This window comes from Cololabis saira, chromosome 12 (assembly GCF_033807715.1).
Source record: "Cololabis saira isolate AMF1-May2022 chromosome 12, fColSai1.1, whole genome shotgun sequence".
Lineage (NCBI taxonomy): Eukaryota > Metazoa > Chordata > Actinopteri > Beloniformes > Belonidae > Cololabis > Cololabis saira.
This window is the reverse complement of record NC_084598.1, coordinates 26532310-26553392: the sequence shown is the minus strand read 5'-3', so window position 1 is coordinate 26553392 and position 21083 is coordinate 26532310. Positions and strand designations below refer to the sequence as shown.

At 38.4% G+C, this 21083-nt stretch overlaps 2 protein-coding genes and 1 long non-coding RNA gene across 5 annotated transcripts in view; 1 reads left to right on the top strand and 2 right to left on the bottom strand.

The window, feature by feature from the left end:
• Positions 1-7276, bottom strand: part of mapk14a (mitogen-activated protein kinase 14a) — a 22072-nt gene extending 14796 nt beyond the window's left edge. For both annotated transcript variants that reach the window (XM_061736254.1, XM_061736255.1), the window contains exons 1-3: positions 6855-7276; positions 2838-2967; positions 2642-2700 (exon numbers count right to left, since the gene is read on the bottom strand). In XM_061736254.1, the coding sequence (XP_061592238.1) occupies positions 2642-2700; positions 2838-2967; positions 6855-6973 (308 nt within the window). In that variant the 5' untranslated portion in view covers positions 6974-7276. The remainder of the gene's footprint in view (positions 1-2641; positions 2701-2837; positions 2968-6854) is intronic.
• On the top strand, positions 6834-8965 carry LOC133457238 (uncharacterized). The gene is made up of 3 exons (XR_009783850.1): positions 6834-6943; positions 7238-7347; positions 8577-8965. It is a non-coding gene; the product is annotated as an uncharacterized LOC133457238 (long non-coding RNA).
• On the bottom strand, positions 7817-21083 carry elapor1 (endosome-lysosome associated apoptosis and autophagy regulator 1). 2 transcript variants are annotated; one of them, XM_061736251.1, is made up of 22 exons: positions 20953-21083; positions 19152-19272; positions 18821-19001; positions 18577-18724; positions 18409-18489; positions 18210-18315; positions 17941-18090; positions 17627-17715; positions 17291-17468; positions 15577-15705; positions 15184-15274; positions 14919-15024; positions 14675-14812; positions 12972-13235; positions 12077-12253; positions 11826-11976; positions 10772-10865; positions 9683-9784; positions 9365-9491; positions 8986-9164; positions 8733-8898; positions 7817-8658 (listed from the first exon to the last, which is right to left on the bottom strand). In XM_061736251.1, exons 1-22 carry the CDS (start codon positions 21052-21054, stop codon positions 8560-8562), a joined length of 2979 nt encoding a protein of 992 aa, XP_061592235.1. In that variant the 5' UTR covers positions 21055-21083; the 3' UTR covers positions 7817-8559. The 2 variants fall into 2 exon arrangements, with proteins under 2 accessions (XP_061592235.1, XP_061592237.1); XM_061736253.1 differs by having other exon boundaries at positions 19152-19247; positions 20953-20986.

The following is a 21083-nucleotide window of genomic DNA, read 5'->3' as shown; positions in this document are numbered from 1 at the left end:
ACACACTGTCCTGCACGTTTTAGACGTTACCGTGCTTCAGCACACCGTGATACAAGTGGCTGTGTCATCAACATAGATGTGCAGAACTTGATGACAAGCTAATTAGGACCATTAATTAGAATCAGTTCTATGATCAGTATCCTCCAGTGTACGTTTACAGGAAATCATGTTTTTGACTAAGTTAACAAAGTAAAATACATTAATATATATCAAAATGTAACAGTAAGTATTGTATTGTGATACATGTATCGGGACCCATATATATTGGGATACGTATCGTATGTTGAGGTTCTTGCCGATACAAACCCCTATTAAATTATTGCAATGGCCTCTTTACAGGCCTTAACAAGAAATCTATTAGGCAACTACAGCTGATCCAGAACGCTGCCGCCAGAGTCCTTACAAACACCAGGAAACTGCACCATATTACACCGGTCATGAAATCACTACACTGGCTTGAGTCAAAGGATAGAGTTTAAAATCTTACTGCTGGTCTACAAAGACCTGAATGGTCTTGGACCAAAATACATGCTTGATCTGTTAGTTCCTATGAAGCTCCCAGACCCCTGAGGTTCATCTGGATCTGGTTTGTTGTGTGTCCCAAGAACCAGAACCAAGCAAGGTGAGGCAGCGTTCAGTTATTCTGCTCCTCACCGGTGGAACAAACTTCCTGTAGACCTGAGGTCTGCTCCAACTGTCAGCTCCTTTAAATCAGGGCTAAAAACATTACTGTTTACTGAAGCGGACTCCTAAATTAAATACTTACCTGCTGTACTCTACAGCCCTTTCTTTTTAACAACTTGTGCTTTTTATTATTTTACCTCTTTTTCATTTATTTGGTATTTAAGCATACTCTTAAATTAAATACTTTCTGAAAACCATGAATGAGATGTGTACCTGCGGTACTCTACTGCCCTTGGTTTTCAGCAACTTGTGCTTTTTATTATTTTACCTTCTTTTCTCATAATTTCATTTCATTTTATTTGTTATTTACTGTCTAATTATGTCATTCCGCTTTTAATGTTGATGTAAAGCACTTTGAATTACCTTGTGTTAAATTGTGCTACATAAATAAACTTGCCTTGCCTTAAACGCAGGGTACCTGCCAATATAAAAGGGCCTTAAAAAGGGGTAGTAGTACATAAAACTGCACAATGGATCGCTTGTGTCCCTAAGACACGCACGCACACTCAGTCATTCATCAATATATTATAAATAATTCTGCTTCAACTTTTTTCTAAACTTTTTTTTTTAAGTTTGTATTCAACATAGTACTTTATCTCAATGAAAACGAATGGGTATTAAACACAAAAAGGCAAATAATTATTTTGGCTGGTAAAAAAAAGAAAAAGAAAAGCTTGGCTGGTCCACTTGGCGAGTGAGTCAAAAAGTTAATTTTGGGCCTTGCCTTCACAGACTGCCAAACAAGTTTAATATTATGTAACAAAATCATCTGCCAAACTACTTGGAAAATTTCTGAAATTCTTTCTTACAATAAATCCTGCTCTGTGGCTGAATGACTCAGTTCAAAAATCTCTACAACGCCATTATGATGCAGTTTCCTCATTTACAAGTCAGCAAGCACTCTTGTGCTTCCTCAAAACAAAAAGATATTATTTTGGTATAGGAATTTTACATGTTCTTCCAATCTTTGTGAATTTAATCTCACACTCATTTTAATATACGTTAATCATAAGAAAACATGCTTCCAATGCAGGAGCACAACTACCTACTTTCTGAGGGGTATGCAGACCTTTTACAAATGTAATAACACAATTCAAAATAAAATTCAAAACAAAACACACTCAAGCACGTACTCCAGGGGGCGCGCACTGGAACGTCTATAGTGTGTGTGTGTGTGTGTGTGTGTGTGTGTGTGTGTGTGTGTGTGTGTGTGTGTGTGTGTGTGTGTGTGTGTGTGTGTGTGTGTGTGTGTGTGTGTGTGTGTGTGTGTGTGTATGTGAGGGGGCGAGAGGAGGGGAGGTAGGGAGCGGAGGGGTGCCTAACTGTTGACATGGCTCTCTGTTATTGATCATTTCATTTACACATGCACAAACAGCTGTTAAATACAGAAAATGCCAACTCAAAATATTTCCCCCCCATTTCTTTGGCACCCCCTCTAGCAACTATTTGCATTGCATGAAGTGCAAACCCACTTTTTGCGCCACTATTCCAATGTTACTGATCAATCCTGAGACAGCTTGACACGCCATAAAAAGAGGATATTACATCTGCGGACTTCATCGCTGTCTATCTGTTCACTTCCCATTTCTAACTACTTTCAACATCAACAAACATGAACTACCTGTTTGCAAGTTGCAATACAGCTCTATTGTATTACACAAAGCCTGAATTCAGGAAATATAAGTAAGGAAGCCCGAGATGAAGTAACTCTGGCTGCAGCCAGAGAGTGAATCAGTAACAAACTGGACGATCTAAAAAATGTTTCAGTGTGTTTAGTCTGATGGCCTCCCTCCAGGTGTTTTCCAGCCACAGTTAAGACTGTCTGCTGCTGAGAAACCAAACGCTGCATTAGCATCACTGTTAAAATACGCACAAGAGTTGCTATAGTGAAGAAAAGAGAACAGAGACAAAAAGACGAGATTTAGTTAATTATTCTAAACACAAAAATTAAACTTACACGTCAGTGAATTCCTTCAGACTAGTAGCAGGGGTGAAAACATCCAAGAGGCCAATAACCTACGAAAACAAGGAGACCACAGTCAGAATAAAACACAGATGCAGATTTTGGAGGAAAATATGCAGTCCGGGAGGAAATTTTGTTCTTTAAACCCATTTACTACCAGGCAAAACAAAAGGAGGAGACAAAAACTCACGTTTTCATGCTTCATATGTTTAAGCAAACGCAGCTCTCTGTATGTTCTTTTGGCATGGATAATGGACTGAAACGGCCGCGACAGCTTCTTCACAGCCACCTTCAAAGGCATCTTCATGTCAAACGCAGAACTGTTAAAGAAAGAGGGCAAACATGAACTTAGATCTAATCAGTAATAATACACATATGGATGTAATTCAATTATTTCCTGATTAAAGACAAATACTAAACATCAGCAGAATATTTTGAATACAAAATCAACTTTGGATAAGCAGGACTGCCCCATTTATGTTGAAATGAAGCATTTCATACATCCTAGAATGGGCTTCATTTTACGTGCAGTAAGAATTGCTTAAGGCTAGAAAAGGGGTGGCATCAGCACAAAATGTCATCTCTCAGCAGATTGGAAACAACCCTGGCTGCAATCAAAAGGGTTGACTGTCTGACCAAAAACCAGCACTTCCCTCTGTGCTGCTCATCATGATTGGTGAGAAGCTTCTTGACACTGTTTCTCTGGCCACAATCCAGGATTTCCTGGGACGCACAAACATCACCAGGGTTGTAGTCGATTAGTCTATGAGAATTATATCCTATATCCCTTTCTGAAATATTTTTCCCCTACTGAAATAGAAAATATCATGAAGTCAAGCACAGATGTTCGGAAGAATTCACAGAGACTTGGAAAAAAAACAACCATAGTGCTGAGAGAATGCAACCACACTTAGGGTAGGTTAAGTAATTATGGGATGGATGCTGCTGAAATTAGTCTGCCATGGTGAAACGACAATGTGACGACAAATGGCTAATAAAAGCGGTTGTCATACGCTTGTGGTCCTACTGTGTTGTTTGATAGAGTCTATATAGATTTGAAAATTTAAAAAATTCACAGCCAAAGTGGTGTGTGTGTATGCGTGTGTCGCAAGGAGGGGAGGTTACCAGCAACAAAAATATGTATAAACATTACATTAAAAACAAGCAAAAATCCTAGTCAGTTTCATGATCAATGACATATTAATGTTCAGTGATGTATGAAAAAAACTGTTTGCGGTATACAATAGCATTTCCTGCTTTGTTTCAATCACAGTACCGTAATTATAGTTAACAAAACTAAAAACTGAAACCAACAGTGAAAAAATAATCATGTAAACTGAAATAAAAATAATGTAAAACTAACAGAACAAATGAAACAGAAGGTCAAATTCATGTTGTTTTCACTTTCATTTCATACCTTGTTTTTTCATGTTTGTGGCTTGGCATTCCTATTTACTAATTCTTTTTTTCTAACTCCAATTGCTCAAAAGAAAGAACAAAGGATTTTTGTTCTGTATGGCACTGTTGATAGGATTCTTTCAACCTACATTGCTTTGTTTATCTGCAAGTCAATACCTCAAAAACTAAAAATAAACTAAAACTAACCAATTTTTTAAAACTAAAACTACTGATGTGCTTGTTAAACTAAATAAAACTAAACTGATATAATCAAACAAACTAAAAAAATGAAATAAAAATTAAAACTAAACTATTATTATATTACTAAAGTAATTAAAAACTTAAAGCTCTGGTTCCAGTGTATCCTATCACGTAGAAGGTATAGAAGCGGCACCAGAGCACATTTTCCCAGAATTTAGAAAATGCAATAAGCTTTTGAGATGGAAACTAACTTATAAACTTCCATCTTATTTGACCGAGTCAGAAATGTTACATTCAATAGGCATTGGATGGCTGTCTTCTTCTTCGGTCCTCTACATTGGGCCTACACCCATTATACCTCCATACAGTTTGTAGTTATTTTATAACAATTGAAAAAAAAAAAAAAAAAACATGAACACAAGTTACCTTCCATCTACTGAAACACATCATTAATTAGTTTGCTCTCGTGTGCCTCTCTCCTTTACAAGCAATAAAACCTCCTGAAAAATTAGATGTTACCTTAAGTTCTTTCAGATTTTTTGTAAGCTTTTTATTCGAGAGATTGCTTATTTTTTCAACAACAAGTAACAAAAGAGGTTATGCTTAAGATTGAAAGTTGTCAAGCAGAGGAACCGTAACAACTGTGTGCCGACACCTCTTTGCTCGTACGATACACACACAGCGCTCAATTTGCATAGCAATATAACAATCCCCCTTACATCTATTCTTTCAAGTTCACGATGATGTCTAAGGTAAGAATTAGTCCTTCTAACTTTTCACATAAGATGCCATAACCACTTGAATATTCTCCGTCCATATCAGTTTTAATTCTTGAAATTACCTAAAAAAACTATTGAACCTGGCTATAGTCATCATCGAAACAGACATACTGATAAATAAAAGGGAGTTAATTTAAAAACAATGTAAATGTATGATTAAAAAATGAAATGCTATTAATAGTTTTTTTTATGTCTTGTTTATGCATGCCTTTTATAGAGGGGGAAAAAAAAAATAACAATCACAGTCATTACAGTAATCTGACCAGCAACAGATTATCCCATTGCCCAGCAACAGCACAGCTGTTTGCTCCCATTTGCAAAACAAACATCTGCTCACTCTACCAAGTGTTTCACTGTCAACGTTGTGCCCTAGATAGTATCAGGGCAGCCTATTTAATCTCCAGACCAATCATTCAAAAATTAACCTTTTTTGATGTAAAACAGAAAATCCACCTTAACGTAGAGATTCTCCAGCGAGAGGCGCAAATCAAAGAGGGGTAACCTTCTCCCTTTCTTTGTAAGTGCAAATACACCCATGCTGCAGATTTGCTTGGTAATAACTCAGAAAATCCCTGGTGGAGGCGCCATGAGAAATGAAAAGTTTTCGATTTGTTATTATTGAGAGACAATGAAACATTGTTTTCATGAATCTTGCCATCATGTGGAGTTTGCATTGGGGGGGCTTAACTGCTATTATTAGGGACATTACAGTTCATATGCACATTACTCTTTGTAATTAGCAAATGCTTAGGTCGTCAATGTATCTATTTATTCATTATTTAAAGATACTCACAGGCCTACGGAATATCCCAAAGATACACCAGTCACAACGACCAATTAGTAGAATCGCTCTATTTAAATCTTTCTGGCCATTATACACTGCAAAAACTCAAAATCTTAACAAGAATATTTGTCTTATTTCTAGTTAAAATGTCTCATTTTTAGTCAAAAAAAATCTCATTACACTTAAAACAAGACTCATCACTGGAAAAAAACTACAATTGTCACCTGTTTCAAGTAGATTTTCATTTAAAATAAGTAGAAAAATCTGCCAGTGGAACAAGATTTTTTGCTTGTAATGAGAAGATAAATCTTGTCCCACTGGCAGGTTTTTCTACTTATTTCAAGTGAAAATTAACTTGAAACGGGTGAAAATTGTCAAATAAGTTATTTTTATGGTAATGACTGTTGTTTTAAGTGTAAATAAGATTTTTTGACTAAAAATGAGACATTTTAACAAGAAATAAGACAAATATTCCTGGTAAGATTTTGAGTTTTTGCAGTGTAACTTTTTAAAGGGCATTATTCATGCATTTTTTGAGGGGATTTTAAAGTTGCTCAATAAATCCAAGTTTACCATAATAATTATTTTTTTCACAATGCATTCAAAAAGCATTAATTTCCTATCTTCGCTTTGAAAATAATCATTAAATGTCTTTACGCATAGTAAATCACGCCGATTTGAACTCTGGACATCAGATTTGTGCCTAAACACTTAAAAGTGTTTTAAGTACGTGCGCAGTTTACTGCCGGATGCTCAGAGTTAGAAGATAAGTTAATTGCATGTTTCATAAGTGGATGTTGATCGATAACAGGTCGACATGTCTCCTTGTTGAACATCGTGGCTCCACCTCGAGCTAAACTTTAGCAGGCCTCGTCTCAATGAAAGGTGGCCAAGTTTGGGGGACGAGACTGGGGGAAATCGACGCAGATCCTACGGCGTAGGTTACGCAGCGACGCGCCCCCCTACGCCGTATGCTCTGCGTTGGTGTAACGCGGAACCACAAATCAGCCTTCACTCCACCCAACTCCCCGTGAATAGCACTCACCACACGGATCCGTACGCGCCGGAGCCCACCGGGGACAGGCTCTGGTACCTCTCCGGCACTTCCCATATCGTCTTGTTGACCTCCTGCAGGTAAAAAGTGGGTCTCTCTTTCTGCGACATTCCTGCAGAACAAAACTGTCGACCACCGACCGACTTTTCTGCCCAGAAAGTTGGTAGTCCGAGTGAAGTCTCGCACGCTGCTGCAACTTCACCGGAGCGATCGAAAGGAGAGCAAAGAGTAAAATGCTCCTCGTTGCCCCGGAACTTCGCCCAGTACCGGTCTTGAGAGTTGCTGTCCCCCTAAAAAGTTGCAGGAGAAGCGCCGCCCGACCTGTGCACGGTTTTAATTCACGTTTTTTTTTTTTTTTTTTTGCTCCTTTCCAGACCAAGGACCGACTGCTACCCAACTGTAGCAACCCCGTCGTACAATATCGCGAGAAGAACGAGCCCGGACAGCTGAGCGACGAGAAGAGAACTGAAAGTGCCGCATTCAGGTACCACCGGGAAAATTAATTATCAGGTTACATGAAGCGTCATTAAGCGGAGAAGAGCAAATAAGATGCATTGTAAAAATATAGTTGCATCAGTCAGAAGCAACAAGTTAGCTTATTTCTTCATTTGCAATGCGCATATATATATATTCAACTTTTATAATGCATAAACATGTAGGTATCAACTTAAACAATTTTATAGAATAACTATGTAGCCAAATATGAATACAAATTATATATATATATTATATTAATATATATATATATATATACACACACACATATTAAACTCAGTCTTTATCAAGGCATTATCAAGGCTTTTCCGCATTCATATTATCTCACAAAGAGGACCTGAAGGCAGCATTAAAGGTCGCACTGTAAGTGTATATATATATATATATATATATATATATATATATATATATATATATATATATATATATATATATATGCAACTTTTATAATGCATAAAAATGTAGGTATCAACTTAAACAATTTCATAGAATAGGCTAACTATGTAGAATAACTATGTAGCCACATATGAATACTAAAATTCACTTTTTATTAAGGCATTAATTAAACTACTGTTGTTGTATCATTTCCGCATACACATTATCTTACAGAGAGGACCTGAAGGCAGCACTGTAAGTTGCACCTTTGATGATTTTCTCTAAAGAAAAAGGCTTTACTTCACTCTAAAACATAAGTACATCATAATGTAATACACAGCACAACAAATTAGCCTCTGCAAATATAAATCATATATTGTCAAATACAATTCTAAGATAAACAATGCAGTGCTGGTGCTGGCTTAAAAAACATAGTAGCCTGATTTTTTTATATATTTTTTTAAACATAAGATATAACGTTGTATGCATTCAGAAGAGTGAAAAATGTACATAGATTTACACATCCACAAAAAAGTTAATACTTCTACTAAGCAATTGTTTTACGAAGTTTGATAGTAAAAATACAGTAATTCTGCATGTGGAGCCTTTCTGTTTCAATATTAAGCTCGGCAATCTAGTATGTGTCAAATAATACAAAACAAAGTTCTAATGAATTTGTAAGAACTCTCTCAGTAAGAGAGTGGGAGTAAGACATAGTAATAAATGAAATATTGTCCATGTGTGTTTTCAAACTCCACAAGGACTACCAGAGCTGCACTGATGTTTAACACTCTAAGCCTGAAGACGTCATTCCTGAATGATCTGCTCATCCTTTGATTTCAGCATCATCTGAGTCCTCCCACTCTTGCTGATGGTAGGAGGATGATGACTTCAGAGGAACTGAGTCAAATCCATCTGATGTTCTCTGCCAACACATTGATAACGTCATGAAGCATGTTAACCAGTTCAGTGTGAACTTGAAATGAGGGAGCTACTCACCTCACGTGAGAAGGACCGAATTTTGGTAAAGAGGGATTTCTTGGTGAGGTACATAAGATCATCTTCTACATCCTCTCCCTCCATTATTGCACAGCTGTCCGCTGTGGGCAACTCACACTCTTTGCCCCCGGAGCTCATCATCAACTTGGAATACTTATATTGCAACCTACAGGTATAACATGACAGGAATAGCAAACATAAAATAGCGTATGGTCATGAAAATGATAAATAAAACAAAGTTTAATTTTCTCACTTGTGCGTCTTCTTCCAAAAATAACAGCTGATACTGATGAGCAGCGCCGCAACAATCACTCCAACAGAAACACCAAACTTGAGCCAAAAATCCAGAGTCACACAAGCACTGACTTTTTGTGCCGGTAGTGATTCTCCTCCGTAACACTGCAGAGGCTGCTGCCAAACATACGTGGTTCTCTGAGGCACAAAAGAAGACTCATTTTAGACAAGAAGACATTTCAAAAACCTACTTGAATCCTTGATTTCTTTTATTATAAGAACATTTATACACAAAGGATCTTTCCATATAAGACGTGTGTGCATTGTATCGGTGGTGGATTTCTTGGGCTTTAAAGGTGAAACGATATGTCAATGCATGCATGGTTTTGCAGGACTACCTGTATTCCTTGGATGCAAGCGCTGACGATTTCTCGGTAGTGGTTTTTGGTGCACAGTGGACATGCATGCTGGCTCTGCCACATGAAGTGAAAGGTACAACCATCACATGTCCCCTCTGAACAGTTACTGTGAAGAAAAACAAGTTCAGAGAAACATGAACACAAGGTTTAAGTGATTCTCCAAGTAGTTAGTTTGTCTACAATCCAGGCTCTGAGAGTTGAATGTGTCACATGCTGGTGCACAGTGTGTCTATTTGGCATGATATGACTATACATTTAAACTGTTAAAAGGTTGAGCTCGGTTCATGCGTGCAATACCTTGGAAATGTGATGTGGTCCTTAGCAGTAACTGTGGGGTTGCATCTAAGTCTTACTGTGGCTGATCTTCCTTGTTTACAGGCCTGCGTTGTATCACTAGACCTGTAAATGTCAAGACAATGTTGCAGATAAAAGTCTTCCACTGTGCAATAATATATTTTTATTTACAAGTGCCTTTTTAGCACTCAAAGACACTGTTCAGAAGATAAAAAAACCCACAATAAAACCAAATACCATAAACAAAACTATAGTGCACAAGATAAAAACAAGTTAAAATTAGACGATGCTACTTTAATCAGTTTCAAACAGATGGGTCTTGAGTGTGGATTTAAAGAGTGGAAGGGAATTTATATTTCTGAGCTCATATGGTAATGAGGTCCAGAGCCGAGGAGCAGAGCGGCTGAAAGCGCTGCACCCCATGGTGGTGAGACGGGTGGTGGGGACAGTCAAGTGGATGGAGGAGGAAGAATGGAGGGTACAGGAGGGAGCAGCAACATGAAGCAGGTCAAATGGATATGGGGGGGGGGCAAGGTTTTGGATGGCCTTGAACGTTAACAGGAGGATTTTTAATTCAATGTGAAACTTGACTGGAAGCCCGTGTAGCTGCTGCAGGACGGGGATGAATAATATGACTTAATGAATCTTAAGTGTTTTTGGTTTTCAGTTACATTTCATTATTTCAGAAATTATGCAGCTCCCAGCATCAAAGGTCTACCAGTATGCATTTGTAAGTATCACCACGGATTAACCATTACCATTCATCCACTTAAGGTCATGGTTTCACTCGTTATACCCGGGAGCCCCTGGCACAGGGGGCGAATGTCATTTAAGAACATAAGCCTGAGATTAGGCCGGGCATAAATGTGACAAAGTGCACTATTTAAAAGTACAATGTGTCCAAGAGTATTGCTCACTGTTTCTTTCAAAGTTATAAAATTCAAATTCAATTTAATTAAATTCAAAAACACTATTTCAAAATTCAAAAACTAAATTTTCACAGACTTTGCTTTTAGTAATTTTCACACAGAAAAAGATAGCGTGGATTTTAAGGGATTTGTTAAATAAATTAACAGCTGTTATCTTATTTACTTGTAATATAATATGACATCTGGCAGACTGGACGATGAGGGGAACAACTTTGCCGGTGAAGAGATGCCACCCAGGGTAGTCTCAGTGGTCACACCTTCAGAAATTAAAGAAATGGAGCATTGTTATCTGATAGTCCTGAGACACACAATGTAAGCATAACTATCAACACCAAGCAAACAAAGAAAGGAATGTCTGTTTGATGCTATATCAGAAGTCTCCGACCCTGGTCCTTTGAGCCCACTGTGCTGCATGTTTGTGATGTGTCCTTGCATCAACACACCTGATTCTAATTACTGGTTATTATTAGCTTCTCATCAAGGTCTGCAGAAGTCTGTTAATGACAGTCATTCGTATCAGGGTATGCTGACATACGGAAAACATCTAGAACATTCAGGTCAGTGGCCCCTGAAGACCAGGGTTTAAAAACACTGTGTTATATTAAAGACTTTATTCACTTGTAAAACAAGATAATCAAAATCATGATTTTTCACTTTTGAGTTCAGGATTTGAACCACCAGCCTCTCTGGTTGCCCACTGAGTCATGGTCATAAAAAAAAAAAAAAATCAGTAACTATAAGCTACGACACAAGTCAGGGTAGCTTTCAAATGATCACAATGCAGTTTTAAATGATCTGCAAGAGCTTATGCATAATGTTTGAGGACTGTGTGCAAACTTATGGAAAAGCCAAAAGTAAGATCAATGCAGACACATAGGCCTACCTACCTGCTACTCTTTGGCAGTAACTTAAGATGCAATAGCACTAACAACCACCAGGGGCTGGCTCCAATACTGTACGTATCAAAACGAGGAAAAAAAAAAAAATCTGCACACTTTGACCACTCCTCAACTGCATTAATTCCTTGTTATAAGCAGGCTGGTGGTTTTCCTGGAAACAATTCCTTTTAATTAAATAGATGTTAAACTTCAATTGTAGGTCACTAACACTTTAAAGCTCCAAAGTCTTGTCCATAGGTGTGGATTTTTAGATAACAAATGATTACTAAACTCTGACAAAAAGTTACAAAAATAGACAAGCACAGATTTTGTTCATACCAATGAGTGAGTCACCGATGATGTAAGGTTGGGAGGACACCGTTTTCTGACTCCTGATGTCAGAGGGGACCACAGTGGACTGACAGATGTATCCTCTGACCACTCTCCCATTCTCTGTTACATTGTCCACACAGGAGGCTAGTGCTTGGCTCTGTAAGATGCACACATTGAAGTAAAATGCATGTCAAAGTTGAATTTCATGAAAAAATATTTTGAGTGAAGTATGAAATATATTTTTTCAGCTTTCTCACCTCTGTCCTACATAATCCTAAATTAAACAGATGGAAATACTGCAGGCCTTTGTTAGTGAAGCGAGGGCTGCTGAGGAAGCTGGTGATATTGGACAGGGGAAAGAAATCATATCGCAGCAAGGTCCCTTCTTTTGTCTTGACATCCAACGTACAGTCACTTAGACAAGCTGTGTGAGCCTGCAGGACGATATCAGAGAGTCAGCAGATACATTTATTTACAGCAGTGGGAATAACCCTGTTATCAGTAAGGGCAGATGCCAACGTCAGTCAAACTACTAATTTACTGTGTTTTGTTATTTCACAAATTATTGGCAAAATTCAAGTTTGTCTAAGCTAACTTGGTTTGTCTTTTGTAAGACAAGCCATAGGGCTTTGATTAAGTTTGTGCAGAATGTTCTGCATGCAAGTTATATGATGAAACTTCCCAATAACAGTATATGAAAAAATACATTTGGTTTTAAAAACAAGTGAGAGGTATATATCTAATTAAATTGAGAAAATTAGGGCAATAATTAAAAATCAAATATGTAAAAGAATAACATCAACACTGGAAACCAGATGTACTCAAGATGCTATTTTATAACTTCTCATTTGCAGTGCATTCCTTTAAGTGTCCAGTTAGATAGGTATTTCTTTCCTCGATTACATATTTTAAAGCACTTTTCATATTCCAAGGACATTGTAAAGATGGAATCACTTTAATCCAGTTGCTTGTAACTTTATCCATTACACTTAAATGTACCAATAGAGTAAGGAAAATGTAACGTTTTAATGCACTGCAATGACCAAAAGTAATGAGGAGTTTATTTCAGCAGACTTGTACACCTGTATGTCCTTGAAAACGTATCCAAAGCTTTTCTTTGCAGAGTTTCAATTTGGACTATTGGTCTCCCACCTGGTTTCTCTTTGTGTTCGGTCCACACTGAACACAAGCAGCCTCTCCAACAGGCTGACTGGCCCTGATGAAGGAGTTTGGTGGGCAGCTCTTACACACTCCTGTCTCCCTGACCATGAAGTGACCCGGTGGGCAGAGAACACAGCTGGAGTCAGCCTTGACGGAGGTCAGGGCGCAGAGGTGACAATGTGAGGCCACACCTCCATCCACATTGGTGATTTGGATGGAGTAGATCTTTGCAAAGTCACTGCTGTAGCTATTGTTCTGCAACCAAAGAAACACTGTGAGTCATTACTCAACTGTAAAGTTTCATGGACATATTTAAGCTTCCTGCTCAGCCGAAGAAATGTCCCAATCTATAGTGTAATTGTGTACGAAACAAAAGATGAAACAAAAACTACAAACAGAGAACTAAGTGGTCCTACAGCTCAAGACTGCCATCTAGAGTTTCTATTTGGCATTACAACAACAATCAACTCAGCTCACAAAAACTCAGCACCACAACAGCTTAACAGTTACAGTACATATACATTAAACGTATAGCATTTATAACTACATAAAGATAGGCAACAACATCATATACATGTTAATATAAAGCTTTTCGTAAAACCAAATAGTGTAAATACTTTCATTTCAGCAGTAAACTTTTTTTTTAATTAATTTTTTAATATATTTTATTGCCTTCCTAGAATATGTAACTGTACATTTTGACCTACTTTATTCAGACTTACAGGCTTGTCTGTCAGTGAAAATGTATGGATAGATATGTATAGAATATAGTAAACAGTCAAATAAAGGAAAATAAATAGGAAAGGAAATAAATAACAAATATTTAAAAAAAACATATATAAAAAGATTTATATAAGATAATTCTATATTTATATGGTAGAATTGCACAGAAAGAAAATTAGGGAAAAAAAGTTTCTTAAGTCTTAATTATACCATAATTAGACTGACAAAAACAAATGCAATGCCAGAAAATGAAATTCTCAAGTTTTTCTTTACCCCCCAGTGACAGCTGGAATATGCTCTAGCCTCCTTTTTCTTTAAATTTTTATGTAGAACATGCAACTGACAGGTGCTCATTTCTTGAGTTACATAATGAAACAGCATTTACTTCACCAAGTTTCTCAATCCTGGCCCTCAGGACCCACTCTTTCTACATACTGACGACATGTTTCCCTGCTCAAATGAATGTGGTTGACACACTTGTGCACTTTGATGAAGGGGTGTCTCATTTATTTAAATCAGGTGTTTTGGGAGCAGGGAAATATCTAAACCATGCACGCCAGTACGTCGTATGGACCAGGACCAAGAAACGCTGCACTACACAGTACCAATCCACAAGCAAACTCTACATTTGAAAGCCCTCTAAGAATGATGAATGACTGAAAATGAAACAGCAATGTGCTATGGGATGGCTCAGCAGGCAGCCCATATACACAGGCTGTATATGTGCTTGTCACGCCTCATCCAGGTTCCCTTCTCTCTGCATATCTCTTGTCTCTTAGTTACATAAATAAAAGCTTTGAATTCAAAAAATAAAAAAATAAATGAAACAAAAAACAATGTGCTGTCTAACCAGCGAATTGGACAGTGGAAACTGTTGAGACATTTTCCTCTTAACTGTTGCGACTGAAATTATTTCAAGTTGATAAAAAACCAGTCATGGTTATGAAGTATGATATGTGTCAGTGTCTCACTGTGTCAAATTCTTCTGTCCGTTGAAATGTCCAGGTGAAGCTGACGGTGTCGTTGCTCTGGATCAGGTAAGAGTACGACTGTTTCCTGCTTCGGCCTTTCCACTGCTCGATCACATTGTTGTTCCACTCACTATAACCCTGCAGGGACATTCCATACCTCACAAATTCACACGGAGTCAAGTTTAATGTTTATATGCAACCTGTACATCTTAACAAAAATAAGACACAAAATATTTTCACGTACCGCTAGGAAGTAAAACTTGCAGTCAGCTGTACACACAGTCTCAAAAACGAAGGTGATGTGAGAGAGTTCCCTCCTTTCACTGTCTTTTGCCATAAACTGAGGTACCCTGTGATGAGAGGAGATTATTTTCTTAAACATTATCGTATAGTTTATTTTCCTCTTACAGTGGTTATACAGCTACTAGGATATAAGCTCAAGTTTGGGTCATTACGAACAGCATGTAACAGAGATTTTTATTTGTGGTTCCATAAAGGAAAATCTTTACCTGTACCCGGGAACAGTGAGCGTGAGCATCGGGTAGATGGAGTCCTCATTTCCTGGGGTGGTGTAGACATACTCCCCAGCCACCTCCCACGCTGTTACGAAAAAACAACAGTAACACACTTCTATTATATCCAACCAGCAACCCAATCACACTCACAGAATAACAGGATTTTTCTAATTTATGTATTTAAAGTAAAGTAAGATAATACATTATTCCTCGGCAGGGAATGTTTTTCTTTTATTTCTTTTTAGTCTTGACATTGCCTTACACTTTTGAGAAGTATCTTACCATAACTCAAATAGCTCTTTTAATGAGGATTAATTATTGGTTAAAACTCCAAGATACATCCATAGTTCCCTGTCTAACGCAGCGTTATCTGATATCAAGTCTCACCTGTGCTCCGATCCATGTCACTAAACTCTTGACGGAAAACGGAGCTCTTCATGTTTTTCGGCATTGTGTTCCACCATTTGTACTCAAAGCCAATCATCGGCTCTGTGCCAGCTGGACACTGGATACAAACTGTGAGTGAGAAATGTGAAACCATCAGCATATCATGTAAATATGCCGTTTTTTCAGGATATATCAGAATGTTTTATCATGTCACAGCCATATGCTTTATTGAATCAAAATATAAACCCCCAATCAGAAAATACATGCAGTAATTCTTTCCTTTCACTTTTGTTTCACTGCAAACATTATGATATTAATTTAATTTGTTAAAATTAATCTATTTTGGTATTTTAGGCCTGCAACACGAGTTGGGGCAGTAACGCTTTTATCGAGCCATGTAAAACTCAGAAAAACCCCATTAAGGGACAAAGTGTGCAATAGTACCGGTTTTCGTGCCGTGGCATTTTTCATTTCAAAATGATCAGCACATTCTCTATTGTAGACTGTGCTGACCTCTATTGGAGGTCAGGTTTGTAAGTGTAATGTAATATGATGTAAAGCAAAGGTCTTCAGTGGAGGTAGGCCAGTCCAGTTCATGTCCCACTTTTGATATGTCTTGTGCAGAGAATCTGGTTACGCACTGCCATGCTGAAAAAGGCATAGACATCCCTAGAAAAGATGTCCTGAATGCAGCAAATGCTGCTCTAACATCTCAGAAGAATCATTTTCTATTTTGAAGCTGCCACAGAAGTGTAATTTACCTTTACCAAGGCCACTAACCTCATACCATCACAGGCATTTAAATTTGCTGTCGATCATCTGGATAATGCTTTTCTTTAGGCACACAGCGATCATATCATCCAAATAGAATTTGCAATACTGATTCACCTCATCATAATGCAAATTTTCACTATGTGATGGACCATGCCAAATGCCTCCAGATGCCTGGCCCAGAAAAGTTGATGACACCTTTATACAAGGTTAATATGAAGCTTCTTTTATGCTGAATAAAGTGTAAAATGACATTTATTAAGATAGCAACATTAACAAAGCTTTCCTGCGGTAATCGTTTGTCAAAGTTGTCATATCAGCTGCTGATGATTGATAATGCAATGCTGTCTGAGGGATGAGACAGGTGTCCCACTGAGGCCCTTCATGCACTGAAATACCTCTGGGTTTCTTGAATAACTTAATGATATTCTCGACTGAAGATGGAGAAAAATGGAAACCCCTTCCATTCTTTTTTGTCCAATATGATTTTTGAACACTCAAATATTTCTTCATGCATTTATTGATAAAGTGAACATCCTCTATCCAGCCATCTTTGTACCTCAAAGATTGATTACTTCAGCGGATTCAGCTTTAGGCATCACCTATTTGAAATTTCTTTTTAAAATATCATGACTAACCATGAACTTTCCCCATCAAAAATACGTTTTAAATGTATTGCATGCCCGAAATGCAAGAATGGACGTATATTAACAAACTGAATAAATGATAGGATAAAACGTGAAGTGTCATGAGGTCATACTGTGGTGTTTTATTTATTATGGGTAAATAAAGGGACTTTAATAAACGTTTAATGAAATCATATTGTTTTTAGTGTAGTAACACATGACCAACATCTTCACTTCTGTGTCACAGCAGAACAAATCTATCAGAATGATTTTAAATAAAAGGAGAGAAGAATAAAAGGTGATTACTGATTCTGCACCTGTTCCATTTGAGTAGGAGTCATTCCTGCAGGGTTCACATGTGGATGAATTGGTGACAAAGAAGCCTGGGTTACATGGCGGGCAGGTTTGCCTTTCTCCTGACGCTGGGAGCTTCACTGCTCCTTCAGATGTCTCACTGCAGATCTTTGGCTCAATCCATTTGTACATGAGCTGAGTCTAACACACAAACCAAACCAGAAATTACTGTAGTCAATGGCTCTGCAGCACAATCAGCCAGAGAGAGTATTAAAAAAAACAATAAAGATAGTTAAAACAAAGGATTATTAGCCAAGAAAACTCCACCTCTGTGCTTGTCTGTACTAAACTGGTCTCACCTTTCCCTCAGAGTCACATGGGGTGTGGGTGTAGAAGTAGTCACTGTTGGTACATGCCGGTCTGGGTTTGCAACTCCCTGAACCAGGTTCTGGGGAGGAAAAAAAAGTGTAACAAAAAGCCTTCACATGTGAGGGAGAGTGAACACCTTACATTAAAATTCAATGATAAGAACTCTGTGACTATTTAAGCAGTAAATTTGCATGCCGAGTGCTCTGCACGTGTTACTACAGTCAAACACATCATGGCTGTGAGAAAGTCCCTCGTGTAACATGACTGATGTTGTATGCAGCATTAGAGATGCAGCCAAGCATACCAGAGTATTTGTCTTCGTCACACTCATGGCAAACAGTGGCACCCTTGTTGGAGAAGGTATCAGCAGGGCAAGGGGTGCAGCGGGCAGACCCTGCTGTTGCACTGTGGGTGCCAGGTTTACAGTGGAAACATTCAGATGTGTAGGCCACCCCTGGAATACAACCGTTATTCCGTATTCAATCATTAACAGACATGGAGTTGAGGAGAAAACACATGCAACTGTTGCACAAACACACGCTGTTACACACAGGCACCAAAGCGTTACTGTACCTGAGACCTGAATGTTTCTCAACAGCACAGGTTTGACAGGGCTACCCTGCAGAGCATATGTTGTGGTTCTCCAGTACAGCACGTTGTTGCCGTTGCTCAGCTCTATCTGCACAGAGTTGAAAAAAGTGAGAACAGTTTGCATCAAATCTCCATTACACATGACAACTGGAAGCCGGGGAGGTGCTTCACTCAGAGAAACCTTGTATTGGCTCCAGTTGCTCTCTGAGATCTTCATCCATCGACTCTCAGATTCTGTTGACTGACACTGATCATTCTGGACCTATGAGAGGGAAATAAAAATTTTAAAAAAAGTTATTTAAATATTCAGACTGTAGATCAGCAACTTTCATGCAACAGAAACACTTACGAAGAACTCAAAGTAGATGCCGTTGTCGGGGTAGAAATATTCAAACGACAGAGTTCCAGTTTTTTTCAGGCTCACAGCGTAAGACAGCGTTGCAGTGCACTCATCCGTGTTTGAGGCTACATAGTCACCCTTTGGTGTCCAGGTGGAGCTGCATGAACATGGTCACCAGAAACATTTTAATGAGGTTCTTAAAACAAAAGAGGGGCTTTTATGACAAGATTAGTAAAATACACTTTATTCTGACTTAGAGCAGTCTGTAGATGCTTTCCACTCATTTGTCATCACCCCATGAGTGACGAAACCTGTTGGCAGGCTGTCCCACTCTTCGAAGGCCACGCCGGTGCCCAGAGAGTAGGTGCCTGCTGAACACTTCTGGCACTGCTGCGACTGCATGTCTAGGAACTCTCCCTGACTACAGGAGAAGGCTAAACACAGGTCAAGCAAAAATATAGGAGAGAAAATGAGAAATCTCCATGGAGATATCCACTCTGCAGTGTGATGGTGGGAATTATTGAAGGTTGAAATGTTGGAGAAAATGTCTAAACTGACATGTACGGTAAGAGTAAGAAACTTACTACAATGAGTGCCTTTAACAGGATCAGGGAGTCCTGTGCAGGTGTCAGCTTTGTTGGGAACCGCCACCCTCCATCTCGACCCGAGTACATCACATTCTGTGTACTCAAAGTGATAATCTGACTGCAGGGGAAAAGCACAGCTGTGAGTTTCACACCGCTGGATAATAAAGCACTTGCAGCACAGGATGCAAATTCTGAAACAAGTTGGAGGAATGCAAATTCAGAAAAAAAAAATGATATTGATACACATTTAATTAGGATGGACATTTAAATTAATTGCAGTTTGTATGAACTTGCTCATCTAGCGTTCTCACGGCTCCTGGCAGCACCTTCGAATGTCATTTTTGTTCAGGAAAAACAAACCTTGATTTGGTTAAAAAAAAAAAATCACTAAAACCCATACATTTTACTATGATAAAAAAGAACTACATCACAGACATTTAGAGTGTATTTTAAAAACATATGTTAAAATTAGATTAGTAGGTCATTACATGCTTCTGGCACTAAATCGGGCCAGCCTCTTTTGCAAATAGTAGTTGAAGCAAATATTTGCCCTGGTGGCAGTCTCAACTGTTCTTGCTTGTCAAGGATGTGCTGTGGCTTCTCTGCATCCTTCAGGGTTTATTTACTAAGCTGGGAAGAGAAAAGCTTACTCATTTCATCCTTTTGTAAGCATTCAATTTCGGTATCATCACAGAAGCAGGCTTTTACAATTGGTCAGTGTCTCTACGGTGTAATTTGGGAAATGAAAATAATAGTTACCTTGTTGGCCTGACACTATCTCTAAGGACTTCATGAATACTGAGTAATCTCAAGATTTGATCTCTCTTCAACTATAGGGTGTAAGATTCACCAGAAGGTCACTTAGCAGACCATTTTAAGCCCACACACACAGCCCAGTGGGATTAATAGTTAACAGACACACAACAGCGGCGACAGCACTTCTCTGTCTCTGTTGTTCTATTAGGGCCCCCACATTAGTTCTGCTGAGAAATGAATACGGGTTTGAGTGGGAGGGTCTGATGTAAAAATGCATCAAACCCGAGATGTCCCTTAGCCTCCTTTAAACAAACATGAGGAAACCAAGGCAACAGGACATCATGACAGCTGTGGCTCAGGGTCAGAGAACCTAACATGAAAACAACCTCACCTGCCTGGACTACCTCCTAAACACAAACTTTGTTAGCTCAATAAAGTTACAATGAAACGTTGCAGGTCCTCACACTGCTCTTACTGAAGTGAGGTGTAACCTAAGCAGATAAAGCAATAAAAAGGGGGGTTGAGAGGTTTTGCTTATTATCAAAAGTTACGACTGCTGCTGTTATGCAAACTGAACACAGACGTCGTGGGGGGGGGAGCACAAAAGATAATGCAGTATATGGAGTTCATAGTAAAACAAGAGCACAATCCCCGTAACAGCACAGATGGAAGCATATTGTCCTGCTAGAGAAATGTGTTCCTTACACACAATATGAGGAAAAAAAGTGTCTTAGCTTTTTTTACTGCGGTACATTAAACCTAGAAATAAAGCTCAATTTGAGCGTACAGAGATTCAGTACTTTAATGATAACATTTTTAAATACACAGCTTGTTTCCTTGTAAATATGCCTAACAATACATGTATCTTTACAAAGCCACTATGTACACAAGATAGAAACTTGCTCCCAATTTCTATATCTCTCTACCATTAAAACAAGTTAGATGAATTGTTGTATTTAAATTACTTTTATTTAAATTATTTTCCACCTCTTTCTGGGTTAAATAAAATGTTATTTTGTGTGTCAGTGTCTTACAATCTCACCTCTTTGCACATGGGCAAATCCGCAGAAATTTCTGCAAAAAGCAGCCACAGCACAACAGCGCAGTGTGCACAGTGGCTCAGGTGTGTAGGTCCTCGCTGCATCGTCGCGTGCTGTCAGAGCCGAAGTGATG

What these genes read in the sequence shown, in the direction of transcription:
- elapor1 (XM_061736251.1), bottom strand. Translation starts at nt 21,054, where the DNA reads ATGCAGCGAGGACCTACACACCTGAGCCACTGTGCACACTGCGCTGTT. An exon ending in TGTTAAAGGCACTCATTGTA is followed by an intron (nt 19,002 to 19,151) that starts GTAAGTTTCTTA and finishes ACCTGTGTTTAG; the next exon opens with CCTTCTCCTGTAGTCAGGGA. An exon ending in GCAACTGGAGCCAATACAAG is followed by an intron (nt 18,316 to 18,408) that starts GTTTCTCTGAGT and finishes AACTCTGTGCAG; the next exon opens with ATAGAGCTGAGCAACGGCAA.